Source organism: Pan troglodytes, chromosome 21, assembly GCF_028858775.2.
Source record: "Pan troglodytes isolate AG18354 chromosome 21, NHGRI_mPanTro3-v2.0_pri, whole genome shotgun sequence".
In the NCBI taxonomy this organism is placed as follows: domain Eukaryota; kingdom Metazoa; phylum Chordata; class Mammalia; order Primates; family Hominidae; genus Pan; species Pan troglodytes.
In genome coordinates this window covers 41,233,667-41,252,379 of record NC_072419.2, presented here as the reverse complement: position 1 = coordinate 41,252,379, position 18,713 = coordinate 41,233,667, and the positions used below count along the sequence as shown (strand labels likewise).

At 55.6% G+C, this 18,713-nt stretch overlaps 2 protein-coding genes across 10 annotated transcripts in view; one reads left to right on the top strand and one right to left on the bottom strand.

The window, feature by feature from the left end:
• The window catches only part of TRPC4AP (transient receptor potential cation channel subfamily C member 4 associated protein), an 89,360-nt gene extending 75,982 nt beyond the window's left edge, over nt 1-13,378 (top strand). For 2 of the 4 annotated variants that reach the window (XM_063803328.1, XM_063803327.1), the window contains exons 10-20: nt 795-926; nt 2,726-2,784; nt 5,497-5,598; nt 7,036-7,119; nt 8,143-8,233; nt 9,208-9,348; nt 9,980-10,088; nt 11,212-11,324; nt 12,166-12,372; nt 12,500-12,676; nt 13,144-13,378. In XM_063803328.1, coding sequence (XP_063659398.1) covers nt 795-926; nt 2,726-2,784; nt 5,497-5,598; nt 7,036-7,119; nt 8,143-8,233; nt 9,208-9,348; nt 9,980-10,088; nt 11,212-11,324; nt 12,166-12,372; nt 12,500-12,637 — 1,176 coding nt within the window. In that variant the 3' untranslated portion in view covers nt 12,638-12,676; nt 13,144-13,378. Of the gene's footprint in view, nt 1-794; nt 927-2,725; nt 2,785-5,496; nt 5,599-7,035; nt 7,120-8,142; nt 8,234-9,207; nt 9,349-9,979; nt 10,089-11,211; nt 11,325-12,165; nt 12,373-12,499 lie in introns of all 4 variants that reach the window. The other 2 variants (XM_514600.9, XM_003316874.7) reach the window with 1 other exon arrangement.
• Nucleotides 13,348-18,713, bottom strand: part of MYH7B (myosin heavy chain 7B) — a 46,639-nt gene continuing 41,273 nt past the window's right edge. For 5 of the 6 annotated variants that reach the window (XM_024352219.3, XM_054674666.2, XM_016937750.4 and 2 more), the window contains 15 exons: nt 18,598-18,688; nt 18,131-18,520; nt 17,364-17,490; nt 17,156-17,274; nt 16,870-17,066; nt 16,380-16,729; nt 16,090-16,214; nt 15,882-15,997; nt 15,099-15,495; nt 14,895-15,020; nt 14,630-14,800; nt 14,439-14,543; nt 14,262-14,357; nt 13,703-13,840; nt 13,348-13,629 (listed from right to left, as the gene is read on the bottom strand). In XM_024352219.3, the coding sequence (XP_024207987.1) occupies nt 13,600-13,629; nt 13,703-13,840; nt 14,262-14,357; nt 14,439-14,543; nt 14,630-14,800; nt 14,895-15,020; nt 15,099-15,495; nt 15,882-15,997; nt 16,090-16,214; nt 16,380-16,729; nt 16,870-17,066; nt 17,156-17,274; nt 17,364-17,490; nt 18,131-18,520; nt 18,598-18,688 (2,578 nt within the window). In that variant the 3' untranslated portion in view covers nt 13,348-13,599. The remainder of the gene's footprint in view (nt 13,630-13,702; nt 13,841-14,261; nt 14,358-14,438; nt 14,544-14,629; nt 14,801-14,894; nt 15,021-15,098; nt 15,496-15,881; nt 15,998-16,089; nt 16,215-16,379; nt 16,730-16,869; nt 17,067-17,155; nt 17,275-17,363; nt 17,491-18,130; nt 18,521-18,597; nt 18,689-18,713) is intronic. The other variant, XM_016937749.3, reaches the window with a different exon arrangement.

Below are 18,713 nucleotides of genomic sequence, written 5' to 3'. Positions count from 1 at the left end.
GAATGTACCCGATGCCCAGGTCACCAACACGGTCTTATAAAGCTTTGTCATCTTTCCCAGTCTGAAAAAGTGAAAAATCAGAGACATTTGTAGGACTCCTTATAGAGGAATTTCTTTGCCTGTGGCATGAATTGCCAATGTATGTTCTCTGTTTGTCGTATTTGGCTTGTGACTTTGCTTGAGTTTTGCCATACAGAATTTTTAAAGGTTTAGGTGGTTGATGTCAACAAGCTTCTTTTTGAGCTTCTAGGTTTAGTATAATCCTTCAGAAAGGCTTTTCCAACTCTTAGATCATTTTTTTTCTTTGCAGAGATTTTTCTAGATCTTAGAGTTTTTTAATAATTGTATCTTACTTTCAGCTGAAATTTATCCTAGTGCAAAGCATGAGGAACATTTTGATGTTAATACGAGGAGACAAATCTTAAGGAATTTGTTTAAGGTTACAAAGTTTGCACATGGTAAAGCTAAGAGTCAAACCCAGGACTCTTGCATCCCAAAGGACTCTTGAATCATATGCAGGACTCTCTGAATCCCAAACTCATGCTTCTGTGATAGGAACTACCAGACATTATGTCTTGTAGGATTATTGTGAGCATTAATGAGCAAAGTTAGAAAGTGGGTTTGTGTGTGGTGGGCATAGGGGATACACGGATGTTTTCTTCAGACCCTGGCCCTCCTTACTGACAGTACTGATACTTGTCCTGAATATCATTATCGTGTGTACTGAGCACGAGGTTTTGCTAGATTTTTCAAGCGCATTTGTCTTAATACTTTTTCCTTCCTATCCCATTCAGGTTCACAGAATGATTGCAGAGTTCAAGCTGATCCCTGGACTTAATAATTTGTTTGACAAACTGATTTGGAGGAAGCATTCAGCATCTGCCCTTGTCCTCCATGGTCACAACCAGAACTGTGACTGTAGCCCGGTAAGCAGGAGACCCCCGGGGACAGATGGGGCCTCACTGGCTTGGAGTAGTTGTTTCAAGACCTGCTGCTGACCCTTTGACCTTTTTTCCTTTGGGAGTAGAGCAGAAACTAAAATCATATTTTATAGTCCCCTAATTGGAAGCTACCTTGGAGTAGGATCTGAGTGAACCCCACTCCCCACCCCAACCTATGCAGAAATCCCTTTTAAGATCTTCCTAGGCTGGGCACAGTGACTCAGGCCTGTAATCCCAGCACTTTGGGAGGCCGAGCGGGCAGATCACTTGAGGTCAAGAGTTACAGACCAGCCTGGCCAACATGGTGAAACCCTGTCTCACTAGTGTGAGAGACACTTGCGTCTCTCACTAAAAATACAAAAATTGGCCAGGTATGGTGTTGGGTGCCTGTAATCCCAACTCTTCGGGAGGCTGAGGCACCAGAATTGCTTGAACCCAGGAGGCAGAGGTTGCAGTGAGCTGAGATCACGCCACTGGACTCCAGCCTGCGTAACAAAGTGAGACTGTGTCTCAAAAAAAAAAAAAAAAAAAAAAGTTCCTGCCTGAGGCCCTCTAGCCACTTCCCCTTGTAATCTCTGTGATGGGGATCTCATTTCACTCCAGGCAGGGAGGGGGCTGCCCACTGCATGAGCTAGCAGCCTGCTTTTCCTTATTTGCTGTTTTATCCTATTGTAATTTTCATCCACCTATAGAACCGTGCTCCCGGGCATGGTGGCTCACACCCATAATCCCAGCACTTTGAGAGGCCAAGGCAGGCAGATCACTTGAGGTCAGTGGGGCTAGTTTCCCCCTTGGATACCTGTGTAGCCTCAGCCCTGGAGGCATTTCTACAGGGCACTTTTGCTTTTGTCTGGCAGCTGTCCCAGGGCCAGTTTTCTTATTTAATGTCTTGGCCCTACTGCCCCAGTCGTATGAGCCCAGGGTTTCTGCTGCTCTTGGGAGGGCCCCCTTCACCCACCAGCAGCACCGTGGCAGAGCCAGGCTCCCTGGGCTGGTGGGACAGGCCTTTCTAACCCTTCTTTCACCAAGTGTACATGCTCCCCAGGCTTTACCGGGACCTGAGACCCTGTCTAGTCCCTGCAGGGCATTAAAACCCAAGCCTTAGTGTGACTAGGTCTTGTCTCCACCTCTCCACACTGCCCACAGCTGCTGAGTATCAGTTCCTTGGCTCACTATTCCAAACTCCTCGGTCCTTTCTTCGTTTCTAACTCCTATGGACTTCCCCTGCTCCTCCCCACACGTGTTGTTTTGTTTGTTGGTTGGTTGGATTTTTGGGACAGAGTCTCCATCACCCAGGCTGGAGTGCAGTCAGTGGTGCGATCTCAGCTCACTGCAACTTCCGCCTCCCAGGTTCAAGTGATTCTCCTGCCTCAGCCTCCTGAGTAGCCAGAATTACAGGCGCAGCAACCATGCCTGGCTAATTTTTGTATTTTTAGTAGAGACAGGGTTTGCCATGTTGCCCAGGCTGGTCTCAAGCTCCTGACCTCAAGCGATCTGCCTGCCTTGGCCACCCAAAGTGCTGTGATTACAGGTGTAACCACCACGCCCCGCCTTATTTTTTATTGAGTGTGATGGCATGTTTTTAGCAGGAAGGGGGCCACATTAGCTTAATCTGCTGTTGATCAGATGTGGAAGTGAACAGATGGTTTTCTAACTAAAGAAAAGTCCTCATGGTACATGAGGACAGAGGCTTAGAGAAGCAGGCTCCCACCAGAGTGTCTGCTTGTGTTATTTTGGAACCTTGTGGCTGTGGTCCTAACATTGAGGCTGTGCATGTGTTTCAGGACATCACCTTGAAGATACAGTTTTTGAGGCTTCTTCAGAGCTTCAGTGACCACCACGAGTAAGTACAAGTGTGTCCCTGCAAGGAGAGTTGTTGGGCTGTCTTCGGAAGGCCTCGATCTCCTTGTCTGGTCCCTGACCTCAGCTCGAGAGGAGGCCCTGGAGCTGGTGGAAGCCCACTGTCCCCTCAGTGTTAGCAGGTGTGACACTGCAGTCGGACCTCCCTTGTTTCCAGACTTCCTTATGGCAGGCACTGCCCCGAGCTTTCTTCTAACCCTCATAGCCACCCCAGGAACTGAGTATGGAAGTCGTTGTCCCCTTACTACCTTTGGAATCAATGGATTTCTCAACCTACTGCCCCTCTAAAGCAAGAGTGGACAGCGTGGCTATTCCCAGGGGCCGGCAGGAACTTCAGACAGGCAAAGCCGACTGCTTACTGAGCAGCTGGAGGATTCTTCCCTCCACAAGGAGGTGTGCTCCCATTTTTCTTGAAAGACATTCTGCGCTCATTTATTTTTTAACCTTCGATGGAGAATGTACAAGGAAAATTACTCTCTGCTGTAAGGAAAACAGTGCAGGAAGGGGGTGACTAGCAGCTGACCCTTGACCTTGGCATTGGGGAGGTGATGTGGGGACCTTAGTGCACAAGAATTTCAGTGAGCTCAGCTCCAGCCAGCTGTGTGTGCACAGGAAACTGGGCCCACTGTTGCATAACTTCTGATTTTTTCTGCCAAGCAAAGGCAGAAATTAAGATTTATATGAAAGGTCCTGATTTTAAATGTTGGTTTAAATTTTTTAAAAACCTTGCATTTGAGCTAACAGAACATGCCTGGAGACAGCTGTGGCCCCAGGGCACCTCCATCATATGCACCCGTCCTCTGTGAGAGGTTTTCCGGCTGAAAGCCATAGAAGGGCTCCAGGAAGCATGTTAACCTTCTGAAAAATGGCACCACATATGTTATGGAACTGTGCTGTTTTCCCTGAGGAAGTGAGTCTCTGGCTTTCATCAGACTCTTCAGTCTGAGTACTCTGTGGGATATCAGGATGAATGCAAACAGCCATGGCCCCTGCTCTCATGAAGGGCAGAGTCTGAAAACAGAGACAGTTGTTCATCCAAGGATTCCACCGTTGAGCATTAGTGATAAGTGGAGATGGTATTCAGGAGGAGAGGAACGGGGGTCTGTGAGAGGACATTTGACAGGGTCCAGGACTGGCCAGAGGACACTCAGGAACTCTCCCCTGCAGAAGTGGCTTGCCAGCCAAGACCTGAAGGGTCAGCTTGTAGTGAATTGAGTGAACAGGCATGTGAGAGGGTGAGTGTTCTAGCCAGAAGCCCCTGAACGAGGGAAGACCATTGTGGCCAGCTGATGGGAGTGATGTGGGCTTGGCTCTGGGCTGGGCTGCACAGGACGTTGTGGGTCACAGTCACAGGGCGTTGTGGGTCACAGTCACAGGCCTGGATTTTATATACAGATGGTCCACTTAGAATTTTTCAACTTCACAATGGTACAGAAGTAGAATTTTGAATTTTGATCTTTTCCTGGGCTCATGATAAACAGTTCAATACTCTTGCAATGCTGGGCGCTGAGCTGCAGCTGCAGCTCAGAATGTATTTCAAGAAAAATGGTGACCAGCTACACGATCACCAAGGTAGACAACCAGTACTCTGTGCTGTGCCTGCCATGTTGCCAGTGATTATGGCCAACTGTAGGCTGAAGTCAGTGTTCTGAGCACATTCCAGGTAGGCTAGGCTAAGCTAGGAGGTTCAGTGGGTTAGATATATTAAATGTGTTTTCTTTTTTTTTTTTTCAAGACGGAATCTTGCTCTGTTGCCCAGGCTGGAGTGCAGTGGCATGATGTTGGCTCACTGCAACCTCCACCTTCTGGGTTCAAGCAATTCTACCTCAGCCTCCTGAGTAGCTAGGATTATAGGCGTGTGCCACCACGCCCAGCTAATTTTTTATATTTTTAGTAGAGATGGGGTTTCGCCATGTTGGCCAGGCTGGTCTCGAACTCCTGACCTCGTGATCCACCCGCCTCGACCTTCCAAAGTGCTGGGATTACAGACGTGAACCACCGCGCCCGGCCTCAATATGTTTTCAACTTAACGGGATTTTCAAATACGATGGGTTTATCAGGACATAACCTCCTCCTAAGTCAGGAAATGTCTGTTCTAAATGCAGTGGGAAGCTGTGGAAGTGTTTTCACCGGGAGTGACAGGATCAGAGTCCTGATTCTGAAGATCACTTTTGGCACCGTGTGATGACTCAGTTCCTGTGGGATACCTTTTAGGGAGCTGGTGTCCTGGGAACACAGGACCCAGCAGTGACAGGCCTGGATGGCAAGTCGGGGGAAGTGTCACAGTTAACCAGGCCTCTGTGTGATGTGTGACCGTGGTGCTTGGTGGGACTGCTGCAGCAGGGCCAGGCTTGAGTGTGATTGGACATGTTGAGGTGTTGGTGCCTTTGAGAAAACAAGTGGAAATGTAGGCAAAGAGAAAGGCCCAGAGCTGCTGAGGGAAGGGGCCTTGTCGGTGAATGTGGCAGGCAGGGGTCGGGGATGGGGGTGGGGCCAGGGAGAGATTCCACTGCCTGAGAGCCCAGAGTTCCCTCCTGCAGGTGCTGGCTGGAGTGAGAGGTGCTAGAGGAAAGTACCTGGTGGCTTCTCAGATTCTGTCCACAGGAAGTGGGCAGGAGACTCCCTGCACTAGCCCGGTGCTGACCCAGCAGCCCCAGTTCCTGTCCTTTACCTCCTCCAACCCATTTTGTTTCAGGAACAAGTACTTGTTACTCAACAACCAGGAGCTGAATGAACTCAGTGCCATCTCTCTCAAGGCCAACATCCCTGAGGTGGAAGCTGTCCTCAACACCGACAGGTGAGTGCAGGGGTACAGCTTTTCCCTCAGCCCATCCCGGCTGCCCACATTCCCCGGGGGCTCACTGGTGAGCACATCCAGGTATGCACGCGTGTCCTCTCTCACATGCAGCTACAGTGTCCTGAGGGCTCCTGTGTGCCAGGCACTGTATTCATGTCACCTGCATTTTCTCATTGGAGCCTCACAGCAGCCCTAGGAGGGGAGCCCCATCAGTACCTGCACTTTACAGATGAGGTGAGCCTCAGAGAGGTCACCTGCCAGAAGTCGTGTGTGCTCCGCACTGCCCCACCGCCTTGTCTCGTGCATTCAGCCCCTTTGCTTATGTGCTCCTTTCTTGCCTGGTGGCATCTGCAGCCAAGCAGGACAGACAGAAGCCTCTTACCTGCTGCCAAGTGTTAGGTTGCATTACCTGGGTTAGGTTTGCCTCACCTGGAGCCAGGCAGTGGGGGGCTAGTCTCACAGGCGTCAGAATACAGTGGACTTTATCCAACAAGAGCCATGATTTCCCAACCTTTTTTGTTTGTTTGTTTTGTTTTGTTTTTTAGACACAAGGTCTTGCTCTTTCTCTCAAGCTGCAGAGCAGTGGTGTTATAGCTCACTGCAGCCACAAACTTCTGAGCTCAAGTGATTCTCCTGCCTCAGCCGCCCGAGTAGCTGGGACTACAGGTGTGCGCCACCATTCCCAGCTAGTGTTTTTACTTTTTTTGTAGAGATGGGGTCTCACTATGTTGCCCAGGCTGGTCTCGAACTTCTGGCCTCAAGTGAGCCTCCCAAAGTCCAGGGATTACAGGTGTGAACCACCTCTCCTGGCCTCCCAATCTTTTTTTTCTAAGGTAGCAGAACTCTTCATTCAAATAAAATTGTACCCAGTCCTGCCCTGATGTCTGCAGTGGATCACAGCAGAGCTGCTCTGTTTGAAGGGCCCAGACCCCTGCGTGCCTGGCCGTCTTCCTTCCCCCATGACGGGGCCAGAGTCATTTCCTCATCTCCTGCCTTTGCTTCATAGACTGGGAAGCTGAGGCTTGGAGTTGTGGACACTTGCCCAAGGCCAGCTGGAAGTGAACCTCAGGCACGGAGTATGCTGGGCCTCACCCTATTGGCAGAGTCTTTCCCCATCTGGCAGACTGGCATGGCCTGTTTCAACACACTTTTGGTATAAACAGCTCTCCTCTGGCAGTTCTAAGCCATGTCTGATTCTGGATATGTTTCTGGCCTGGGAAGGAAAGCTGGCCTGAGATGTGGTGGGAATGCACTTGGCGGTTTAATTCTGTGGCTGCAGGGGTCTCCGGGGCTCTGGACCCAGTTGGAGCAGGAAGGCACCCTGCAGACTTGGAAATGTCCCCATGGTTTTTCACCGCCTAAGCCAGCAGAATGACCCATCCCCAGGGCCCCTGTCAGCCTCTCAGATCTGTCACCAATATCTCTCTTCTATTTCAGGAGTTTGGTGTGTGATGGGAAGAGGGGCTTATTAACTCGTCTGCTGCAGGTCATGAAGAAGGAGCCAGCAGAGTCGTCTTTCAGGTGAGTCTGGGGAAAAGTACCTGCCGATTCTGCGGGGCTGCAGAGCCAGGTGTTTCTCAGGAGGTTAGGAATACCTCCTTTAGTCACCAGCGTCCATGCCTCCTGAAGCACAATTACTGTTGGGGAGAGGTGGTTTGACTGCCATCTTGCGTAGTTTTGACTCGACAGGTATGTGGGAGCTTCTTCTGCAGCCCACAGTGACCGAGCATTCACCAAGCACCTGTTCTGTGCTGGTGCCTTATGGGTGGGAGAGAACTAGGATACGGGCCCTGCCATGAATTCCCTAGAGCTGTGCTGTTTCAATGCAGTGTGGGAAGGAATGGAGCCAGGGTTGGCCCAGGAGCTATAGGAGCAAAGGAAAGCCTCTTCCGCTGCTAGGGCTGGGGGCTGGGTGAATACAGGGAGACCTTCTCTGAGGTCCTTAGATACATCTAAGATGAGTCTTGAAGTCAGTGGACAGGTAGAGTTCCATCAGGGCCGGGCGTGAGCTGTCAGGAGGCTTCATGCCCACATGGGCCTTTGTCACTTCAGTGCCTTGTCCAAACTCCCTGTCGTGGATACCCGCTGTGCCCTCTGGGTCCCTCGGTCAGCATCAACCACTACTTCCCTAGGCCAGCCCATCGTCTGTGAGCCCAGTGGCCTGTCTGCATGTGTTTGTCCGCTTCCCACACACATTCCTAGCCCCTCAATTGCACGTCCTCCCATTCTTGTGAAAGGGCAAAGCCTAGCGTATGTTTCACGGGGGCTCGCAGGAGCCAGCCCTTCGATCCCAGATGTCACCCTCTCTGTGACACAGCCCCTTCCAGACAGACCCAGATAGAAGACTTCTCCACTGAGCTGGCTCTCTGTGAGGATGGGGGCACTGCTGTGTCCCCAGGCCCAGGATGAAGTCTGATGCTTGGTAGATGTTCAGTAAATGTTGAGTACATGAAAAGGCAACAAACATCTCCCAACCCCTTGGAGAACTGAACATGGGCCGGAAGAGGGCAGCCTTAGCCACCTGAGCCAATATTTGGGTCGCAGGTTTTGGCAAGCTCGGGCTGTGGAGAGTTTCCTCCGAGGGACCACCTCCTATGCAGACCAGATGTTCCTGCTGAAGCGAGGCCTCTTGGAGGTATGATCTGGAGCAGCCAGTGTCTTGGGTTCCGTCTCCCCCCAGCCCACGCGTTGCTGTGTCCTGTCCTGAGCCCCAAACAGTTCATCAGGAGCAGAGCAGATCTCGTGACTTCCAAATGCCTGTGCAGGCTGCCTTAGATTTTGCCCTGGGTTTCCAACTGTGGGTTCCCCATGGGTGCTTACGGGGTGACAGGTTTAGAGGGTGGCCAGGCCATGCAGGAGGGTGACAGTTTGGTTACCCAGCAAGGCATTTTGACCCTGAAGATATTTTGTACTAAAAGTTAATTTTCCATTATTGAATAATGGTCTTCAGAAAAAGTAAAACTTAGAGCAGAATGGCCAAAGTTATAATTGGTCTTTCAGATTTTTTCATATGGACAAGAAACTGACCCACGAATTATAAAATCCATGTGGAAAAGAATTGATCCAAATCAGTGTAACTTCAAGAAAATGTAGAAAACTTTATAAAGGAGTAAATTGGCTTTATTCTCTTGATGAAAACTCAGTATTTTGGTGTAAACTCTATTTAAACAATTTCGTTCATAAACACAAAGACAAACCATGGGGTCAAAATGTGTCCTTTGCTTTTAAATTCTGTCCTTCATTTACTTGAATGACCTCAGTGCTTAGGCAGTGGCCCGTGTTTTAGACCTGGTGATGACAGCTCCCCTCACCTAGGAGCTGAGCACCCCGGCCATCTTGGTGACCACAGAGCAGGTCACAGGCTTCAGCTGTACACCCTGGGCAGGGGAGAGATTGTGTTGCATTCCCAGTCTGCTCCACCTCCTGGTGAGGTCTGTCAGGCCTGGTCCTGTCCTTGGAGCCACCAGCATCCTCAGACAAGAATCTAGACAATGTTGCCAGTTCCATCCCCAGGATGCTTGCTCAAAGCCAATGCATGGTCTGAGCTCCATGCCAGGCCCTGGTGGGGGCAGCCACGTTGACACCTTCACCCTGTCCCTCCTCACCCAGCACATCCTTTACTGCATTGTGGACAGCGAGTGTAAGTCAAGGGATGTGCTCCAGAGTTACTTTGACCTCCTGGGGGAGCTGATGAAGTTCAACGTTGATGCATTCAAGAGATTCAATAAATATATCAACACCGATGCAAAGGTAAAGTTAACCCAGGGCTCTGTGGAGTGTGCTGGGTTGTCCAGAAGTTCACCTGGAGTCCTGGTCTGCCAGGCTTTAGGCACAGGTTTTACGTTAGAGACGACGGGGGAGTCTGGGCAGTCTTTGGCAAACATTCATTGGAACCTGCTCTGTCTGGCTTTGTGCTAGACCCTGGGAATGCAGGGATGAAAACCGGGGCTGCTTGTGGGTAGGGAGTGAGGGTGGGAATGGGTGGCTTGTGCGCCTGCCGTGACGCAGCATGGTGGGTGCCACGGTGGGAGCCGCTGTAGGGAGGGACTGGGCCTGGTGTGTTAGGCTCACCGAGTGTGTGTGACAGAAACCCAGCTCAGGCTAGCTGAAGTAAAATTAAAAGTAAAAATTAAAGGAATCCAGCACCCTTGAGTGTAAAACCACTGGACAGAGTGTCGGATCTGTGCTGAATTCCGGGGAGTGCCTCTTAGTACCTGGGTGGTGAGGGGAGGTCCCTCAGCTTATCTGAGCCTCTGTCTTCCTATCTGAAGCACTGGGGCTGGTAGAGGTCGCTGATGCCCCTTGTAGTGACTGTCCCCTCGGGCCATGGCCATACCTGGCCAGCAGCCCACTGCCTGCTGTGAGCTTGGTTTCTGTATAGTTCCAGGTGTTCCTGAAGCAGATCAACAGCTCCCTGGTGGACTCCAACATGCTGGTGCGCTGTGTCACTCTGTCCCTGGACCGATTTGAAAACCAGGTGGATATGAAAGGTACATGAAAGGCAGGCTGTCAAGGCAAGTCATGCAGGGTGAGAATGCTGGCATCAGACACCCTGTCTCCAGCAGGGAGACAAGAATGACTGAGGGAGCTGCACCAGATGCCCACGTGGCTGGCCTCAAGGTGGCGGCTTCCAGGGCAATTGGCTTTGCTGCCTTGTTCAACACTTTAACAAGGTGAAAATCCATTGTTGCTAGCAAGATGCAAAGAAAACCAGAAAAAGACCTTCCTCTTCTGGGCTGGTATTGCCTGGCACGATGAGTTGGCCCCCTCGTCCTCATTGTGCTGTGCGTGGCATCGCAGGTGCCCTGTGGTGCAGCAGGCATCTGAAGCCTCCTGGACTTGCTAACGCACTTCCATGTGTATGCGCACGCGTTTCCTTTTTTCCTAGGAGAGGGCCTGTGGCATCCAGCAGATTCTCCTGAGGGTTTGTGATCCCCCCACACCCCCAAAAAGTCAGGCACTTGTTCCTTGTCATGGTCACTGTCATTGATAGCAAGAAGTATCCCGGTTGTTGGTAATTTAGCCGTTTGTTTCCTTTTTCTGCCCCAGAGGGTCTGTTTCAGGGGAACAGCCACACAGATTTTGGTACCTTCGGTTATTGCCCTGCCTCCCAGTTGTGCGGGAAGCAGTTGCTCCGACACTAGTGGACGGAGCAGAACCTGTGCCTTGTGGTCTTAGCACTGGGCCGGACTCACCTGAGAGCTGGTGTGGAAAACCAGTTGCGCTAGGACCTCTGCAGAAGGAGTGGAACTTTTGCGTTGTTTTTCTTAATGCAGCGTCATGGATCCATCTTCCTGTGGAGGGAACTCTTCTGTGTGTGATATGGAGGGCACGGGTCTGGAGCCAGTCTGGGGAGGGCTGAGGGAGAGCTGCCCTGAGCTTGGTTCTGGAGGATGAGGTGGGGTGCTCCTGGGCACTCTGAGAACATGGCTTTGCCTGGTAGCAGGACAGCTGGAGGTCCCTCTTTCTGCCACAGTCAGCTTTCGTTGAAGCTGTTTTGATGATGAGCTCCCAGCTTCAGAGTCAGGACCCAAGCGGGGCTCCACTAAAGGCCTGGGCGACCCAGCCACTGGGCCTAAGCCTGACCTGCTGCACCCCTGCCTCCCTCCACAGTTGCTGAGGTCCTGTCCGAATGCCGCCTGCTCGCCTACATATCCCAGGTGCCCACGCAGATGTCCTTCCTCTTCCGCCTCATCAACATCATCCACGTGCAGACGCTGACCCAGGTGAGAGGCCCCGGCAGACACACAGCAGGGAAGGTCGATTGGAAACCACTTCCTTTGTCCTGGTGCCCAGCAGGTTTCTGTCCCCCACTCCAGAAGTGCGTCTCTGGAGACCCAGCTCTTCTGAGGACTGTGCTCAGGAGGAATCAGTGTCCCATTGTACAGACAGGGCCTAAGGAAGGAGGGCTCGCAAGTGCCCTCAGGTCACAGGCTGACTTGCAGGCCAGCGCTCTCCCCGCCTCCCCCATGTCCACGTCCCTCACACCTTCTGCCCTGCTGGGCTTTGGAATCGGACCTGAGGCTGCCCAACTCCCTCACTGAATAGTCATGCAGCCTTCCCTTCTCTCAGCCTCCTGCCCCTCTTTTCTAGAGTGAGGGTGATCTTAGCACCTCTCAGAGGTGGTCTTTGGTTCCATTCTGAGGTGAAGCACCAGGTGGGAGTGCATGGTGAGTGGGGCAGAACTCTTTCCCCACCGAGGCACGCAGGCTAGTGCTGAATGGCACTTCTGAAGCGGGATAACTGCCCCAACACACGCACCCAGCCCTGCCTGGGACGGACCTTCCGGAAGGAGTGATGCTTGAGCCGAGGTCTGGACAGGGACAGGTGTTGTTGCCTCAGGTGGGGTGGGAGGTGGGCGTGGGGAAGAGGAAGGTGCTCAGGCAGGAGACTGGTGCTCCTGGGGGCCCCCTTCCCCCAGTCCTATCTCACCTCTGCGCAGGGAGAGCTCCGTGGGTGGCCCGAGGCCTGGGGCCACTCTCCTCCCTGCCTGATGGCTACCCAGGTTCACCAGGGGCCACTGGGGCTCCCACCAGCCCCTGACCCGGTGGGCCTGTGGCCTTGCAGGAGAACGTCAGCTGCCTCAACACCAGCCTGGTGATCCTGATGCTGGCCCGACGGAAAGACCGGCTGCCCCTGTACCTGCGGCTGCTGCAGCGGATGGAGCACAGCAAGAAGTACCCCGGCTTCCTGCTCAACAACTTCCACAACCTGCTGCGCTTCTGGCAGCAGCACTACCTGCACAAGGACAAGGACAGCACCTGCCTAGAGAACGTGAGTGCCCCACCCCTCAAGGGGGTGATGGGTGGGCCATGGACCCAGGGCCTCTCAGAGGGGTGTCCCGGTGCTGGGCTTGACCTGGGTCCTCCAGGCGCCCCCCAGCCCCTCCCTCTTTGCCCAGAGCTCCTGCATCAGCTTCTCATACTGGAAGGAGACAGTGTCCATCCTGTTGAACCCGGACCGGCAGTCACCCTCTGCTCTCGTTAGCTACATTGAGGAGCCCTACATGGACATAGACAGGGACTTCACTGAGGAGTGACCTTGGGCCAGGCCTCGGGAGGCTGCTGGGCCAGTGTGGGTGAGCGTGGGTACGATGCCACACGCCCTGCCCTGTTCCCGTTCCTCCCTGCTGCTCTCTGCCTGCCCCAGGTCTTTGGGTACAGGCTTGGTGGGAGGGAAGTCCTAGAAGCCCTTGGTCCCCCTGGGTCTGAGGGCCCTAGGTCATGGAGAGCCTCAGTCCCCATAATGAGGACAGGGTACCATGCCCACCTTTCCTTCAGAACCCTGGGGCCCAGGGCCACCCAGAGGTAAGAGGACATTTAGCATTAGCTCTGTGTGAGCTCCTGCCGGTTTCTTGGCTGTCAGTCAGTCCCAGAGGGGGGAGGAAGATATGGGTGACCCCCCCCCCCCCAATCTGTGAGCCAAGCCTCCCTTGTCCCTGGCCTTTGGACCCAGGTAAAGGCTTCTGAGCCCTGGGCAGGGGTGGTGGGTACCAGAGAATGCTGCCTTCCCCCAAGCCTGCCCCTCTGCCTCATTTTCCTGTAGCTCCTCTGGTTCTGTTTGCTCATTGGCCGCTGTGTTCATCCAAGGGGGTTCTCCCAGAAGTGAGGGGCCTTTCCCTCCATCCCTTGGGGCACGGGGCAGCTGTGCCTGCCCTGCCTCTGCCTGAGGCAGCCACTCCTGCCTGAGTCTGGACACGGGGCCCTTCCTTGTGTTGCCAATTTATTAACAGCAAATAAACCAATTAAATGGAGACTATTAAATAACTTTATTTTAAAAATGACTGCTGTGGACTTGGCTTTTGTCCCTAGGACTGTGTTTTTCCTCCTGAACCCCAAAGAAAGAATGAGAAGGAAACTGGCTGTGGTGTTTATTCAGGGCCCGGGGAAGGCTGAAGGCAGCAGGGGGGGATGCAGAGATGGCAGGATCGGGGCAGGTGGCCTCAGCCAGATGTGCAACAGCAGACAGACATTCCTCTTTAGAGCCCAGGGGGTCAGGCCGTCACTCCTTGTGCTGAGGAGAAAGGGATAGCTGAGTGAGCAGTACTACCTGTCAGCCCCCACAGTCCCCCTGCACAGAGAGCAATGCCCCTGCCACTCCTCACCTTGGGGCCCAGGGCGTCCCGGGTCCGTGCCCGCAGCTTGTTGGCCTGGGTTTCCGCCATGTCTGCCCGCTCCTCTGCATCGTCCAGCTCATGCTGGGCCTTGCGATACTTGGCCAGGTTGGTGTTGGCCTGCTGCTCCTGGGGGCACACACAGGGCCTTGGTTCCGCTTGGGTGACTGAGATGCTTATTCTGGTCCCTGCCCCAGTCCCAGAAGGGAGCTAGCTCCTCCTGGTTCTCAACTTTGTTCCTATTGCCACTGTCCATCCTCACCAATACCACAGCGGGAATAAGGAAGTTGGGACGCACCAACTTCATGTGCCTTTTTGTGCCTGCCCCACCCCTCAGAGGCAGCCCCAGCCTTGGCCAGGGGAAAGCACATGGGGTCTGTTCCATGAGAAAGAGCTAGGTCTGATCTCCCCAGAGATGTTAGAAGCTTCTCTCTTCCCTCTGGGTCACTGACCTTGGAGGGTGGAGCTGCTGCTGATGCCTCACCTGGCCACAGACCCTGGGGCAGAGCTGGGGTGCCCGGTCCAGGTGTCCAGGCCCCAGCGCACTCACCGCCTCCTCAAACTGGCGCTTGTAGCTCTTGACCTTGCTCTGCAGCTTGTCCACCAGGTCCTGCATGCGAGCCAGGTTCTTCCTGTCCTCCTCGGCCTGGGCGGGCAAGGGGGACTCAGGGCTTGCTTGGGCTGGGCCAGCTCCAGGGCCACTCCCCAGGGAGACCCTGTCGCCCACCTGGTATGCGAGCTCCTTGACACGGCGCTCATGCTTGCGCACGCCCTTAAGGGCCTCGGCGTGCTTCTTCTGCTCTGCATCAAGCTCAGCCTCCAGCTCCCGTACCTGCAGGCAGGGGGACGGCCTGATGCCAAGCCCACCCCTGGGTCACCCACCCTGCCTGCGCCAAGGACTAGAGGGGCTGCACACACCTTGGCTTCCAGCTTCTGCACCTGCTTCTTCCCGCCACGGAGGGCGGCCTGTTCTGCCTCCTCAAGGCGGGCCTGGAGCTCGCGCACCGTCTGCTCCAGCGTCTTCTTCATCCGTTCCAGGTGTGCACTTGTGTCCTGCTCCTTCTTCAGCTCCTCGGCCATCATGGCTGCCTGTTGGGGAGGAGGAGCTGGTCAGGTGCCCAGCCTCAGGGAAGTCCCTCTGCAATTCTGTCCCAGGCTCCCCACAGCCCTTGCCCAGCCTCACATCAGTGATGGCCTTTTTGGCCTTCTCCTCAGCCTCCCGCCTCTCCTGTGCAGCCTCCTCCACCTCCCCGCTCAGCTGGGCCAAGTCCGCCTCCAGCTTCTTCTTCTGGTTTAGGAGGCCTGTGTTCTGAGGGGAAGCGGAGTCTCAGAGCCAGCCAGCCAGCAGGCCTGCACCTGCTCTGTCCCCAGGGACTCCTGTCCCCACCTGCGAATGCAGAAGGTTGAGGCGCTCGGTGGCCTCCAAAAGCTCCTGCTCTGCCAGTCGCCGGCTGCGCTCGCCCTGCTCCAGGGCAGCCCGCAGCTCCTCCAGCTCCGCAGCCAGCAGCGAGGCCCGGCGCTCCAGAGCCTGCGCCTGCTCGTGGAGCTCAGCTGCCAGCCGCTGCTCCTCGTCCCGCCCTGCCTGCTCCTCCTTGAGCTGTGCCTGCATCAGCCGCGTGGCAGCCTGGGCCTCTGTGGCCTGACGGGTGGCATGGCCCAGCTGCAGCTCCAGGTCGTTGAGGTCACCCTCCATCTTCTTCTTGAGCCGCAGCGCCTCATTGCGGGCCCGTGTCTCTGCATCCAGGGAGGCCTGCAGGGACTCCACAGCTCGCTGGTGGTTGCGCCTATGGGAGGAGGGTGGCATGAAAGGGGGTCCCGTAAGGGCATACCTGTCCTTACAAATGCCCAAGGACCGTTGGAAACGAACCCATTTTGAGAACAAGTGAGTCACCCCTCCCCGATTTAAAGTCTCTTGTGACTGCCTGTGGCCCATCAGAGCAAGTTCATGGACAAGAGTGAGGCCCAGGCAGACAGAGGTGGACTGACTGGCTCCACCCCCACTGTGTGACTTTGGGCAAGTCCTTTAGCATCTCCGAGGTTCACAGCTAGAATGGAGACAGCAACCCGGACCTCAAAGTCCCATGGGAGGGACAGACTAGAGAGCAGAGTACACACTGCTTCCCTCCCCTTCTGCTCTCGGGAGGTGGGGATGGGAGAAGGATGGACACACCTCAGGTTAGCGCACTCCTCGTCTTTCTCTGCCAGCTTCCGGTCCACTTCTGCTTTGACCTGGGAGAGCTCCAGCTGGATCCGCAGCGTCTTGGTCTCCTCCAGCTCCAGGGCCCCCTGTGGATACAGAGCAGGCAGGGTAGGGTGGGGGGGGATGGCCAGTGGAGCAGCAGGTCAGTGTCCACCCACCCCTGCAGCCAGCCCCTGACCTCTGCCTCCTCCAGTGCAGCCTGGATCTCACTCTTCTCGCCTTCCAGCGCCTTCTTGGTTTTCTCCAGTTCCTGGATGCTCTTCCCACTGAGACTCACCTGGTCTGTGAGGTCGCTGATCTCCTCTGCAGTGGACAGGGTGCTGAGAGGCCACCCCCATGGCTTGTACTCCCACCCAGGTCACTCCACTCACCCCTAATTCCAGGGTGGCCCCACCGGGGCACCCCCGTGACTCCAAGTTGCTCCGACCCCAGGGCAGCACCCTGGCCCTGGCGTGTGGCAGGTCCTACCCTGCAGGTTCTTGTTCTCCCGCTTGAGCGTCTCCAGGGCTTCAAGTGCCTCCTCGTGGCCGTGCCGCAGCCGGAAGAGCTCGGTGCCCAGGCCACGGGACTCCCTCTGTGCCGCCTCCAGCTCCCGCTGCATCTCCTCCTCCTGCCGCCGCCGTTCCTCCAGTGCCCGTTCCAAGTGCCGCTGCTTCTTGTCCAGCGCAGCAGCTGCTGAGGTCGCCCGCTCCAGCTCCAGGGTTACATCCTCTGACTCTGTCTGTAGCCGCAGCTTGGCCTTCTCCAACGATGAGCACTTGGCGTTGGCAGCCTCCACGCCCTCCTCTGCCTCCTGCAGCCGCAGTGCCAGCTTTTTTCTAGGCCATGGAACCAGACAAGGTGTGGACCATGGAAGGAGGGAGAACAGCCCCAGCAGCTCCCTTCACCCACCCTCAGCGGGGCTCAGGCACAGGCATAAAGCTCTGCATGGCAGTGGCCTGGCCAGCAAAGCACTCACTTGGCCTCCTCCAGCTCCTCGGTCCTCTGGATGGCATCTGCTTCGTACTTGCTCCTCCACTGGGCCACCTCGGCATTGGCCTTGGACAGCAGCCGCTGCAGCTCAGCCTGGGCCTCAGCCTCCTCCTCGTGTTGCTCCCGCAGGAGGTCACAGTCGTGCCGCAGAGCCTGCACGGCGTGGGCCAGGGCACTCTTGGCCTGCAGGGACACCAGTGACCTCAGCGTTAGTGCAGCCCAGTGGCTCTGGCGCCCACCTGCCCACTCCATGGTCACCGGTGCCAGCCCACCTTGCTTTCCTCCTCTAGCTGGCGCCGCAACTCTTCCAGGCTTTGGGCGGCCAAGGCCTTTCCACGGCTCAGCTGACTGATCAGACACTCCTTCTCCTCTAGCAGGCGACTCAGCTCCCCTGCAGGCGAAGAGGCGAGCGGACAGGTCAGGCTGGTGAGGGCTGCACCAAAGCCCTGCCTGGTGTGGCCAGCTGAGCCCCAGCCTCACCGCTTTCCGTCTGTAGTCGCCCACGCTGCGTGCTTGCGTCCGCCAGCTGCCGCTGCAGCTCCTCCACCTTGATCTTGGCCTCGCTTAGCTGATCCTCATAGGTCCGGCACAGCTTCTCTGCACTGGCCTAGGATCCCAGGTTGGGGGTCAGGGGTCAGGGGTTAGATGTCAGAACAAGTTTGTGCATCAGATGGCAGGATCTGGGATCAGAGACTGGTAAGCTAGATGTGGGCCCAGGAATCAAAGGGAGAGCAGAGCCCCAAGTTCAAAGTCAGGGAAAGAGATTCTACTGCTGGGCTTAACAGGTGTCAGAACTGACAGGGCTGGGCCAGTCCCAGGGCAGTGGGTCAGGGTGAGAGTTGGGATGGTAGCTGCGGAGTCACCTGGGGACAATGGTCAGAGGTCAGCTGTCAGGATTATGTGGTAGAAAGGTCAGGGGTTAAGGCTAGGGTGCTGGGGTTCAGGACAGGAAGAGAGGACAGGTATTAAGTTAGAGTTCAGGAGTCAAGGGCTAGGGTCACAACTACTGCTGGTTCAAGGGTCTGAGGCTGGAAGTAGATGCTGGATCAGAAATGACCTGGAGTCAGGGAACAGGGCTTGGGAGTCACGGCTTAAGGTCAGGACTGGTAGGAGGCTGAGAAATGAGGGTTGTGTACCAGGTGAGGAGGTCAGGGCTCAGGATAAGCTGGTATGGGGACAGTATTGGCTGCTGGGATCGGGATTGGTTTAAAGTCAGGGTGGGTATGGGGTGAGGAAGGCACGGACACCTTGGCGCGGGTGAGAGTCTCCACGTTGGCAGCCAGGTCGTCCACCTCCATGCGCAGCTCACTCTTCTCCTTCTCCAGCTTCTGCCGCACCCGCTGCAGGCTGTCCACCTGCTCCCCCAGCTCCGCCGCGCCCTCCGCCTGCTTGCGCCGCAGTGCCGCCACTGTGGCCTCGTGCCGCAGCGCCGCCTCCTCCAGCTCCCGCCGCAGCCTCCCCAGCTCCGCCTCCCGCTTGCGGCAGCCCTCGCGCTGCCCCGCGGATGCGCCGCCTGCCTCCTCCAGCCGCTCGCTCAGCTCCTCCAGCTCCCGCGCCGCCTCCGCACGCTGCTTCTCCACGCGGGCCCGGGCTGCCCGCTCTGCCTCCAGCTCCTCTTCCAGCTCCTCCGCCCGAGCCTGGGGTGGGCACGTGGGGCAGCTGTCACCTCTGTGGGCCTCTGACCCCAGGCCTCACCCACCCGACCCCCACGCACCTGCAGCTCCTTGATCTTCTTCTGCATCTGGGCCCCCAAGAGCTGCTCGTCTTCCACCCGCAGGCTCAGCTGGCTCAGCTCGGAGTCCTTCCTGGGAGCCACAGGGTGGGTGAGCC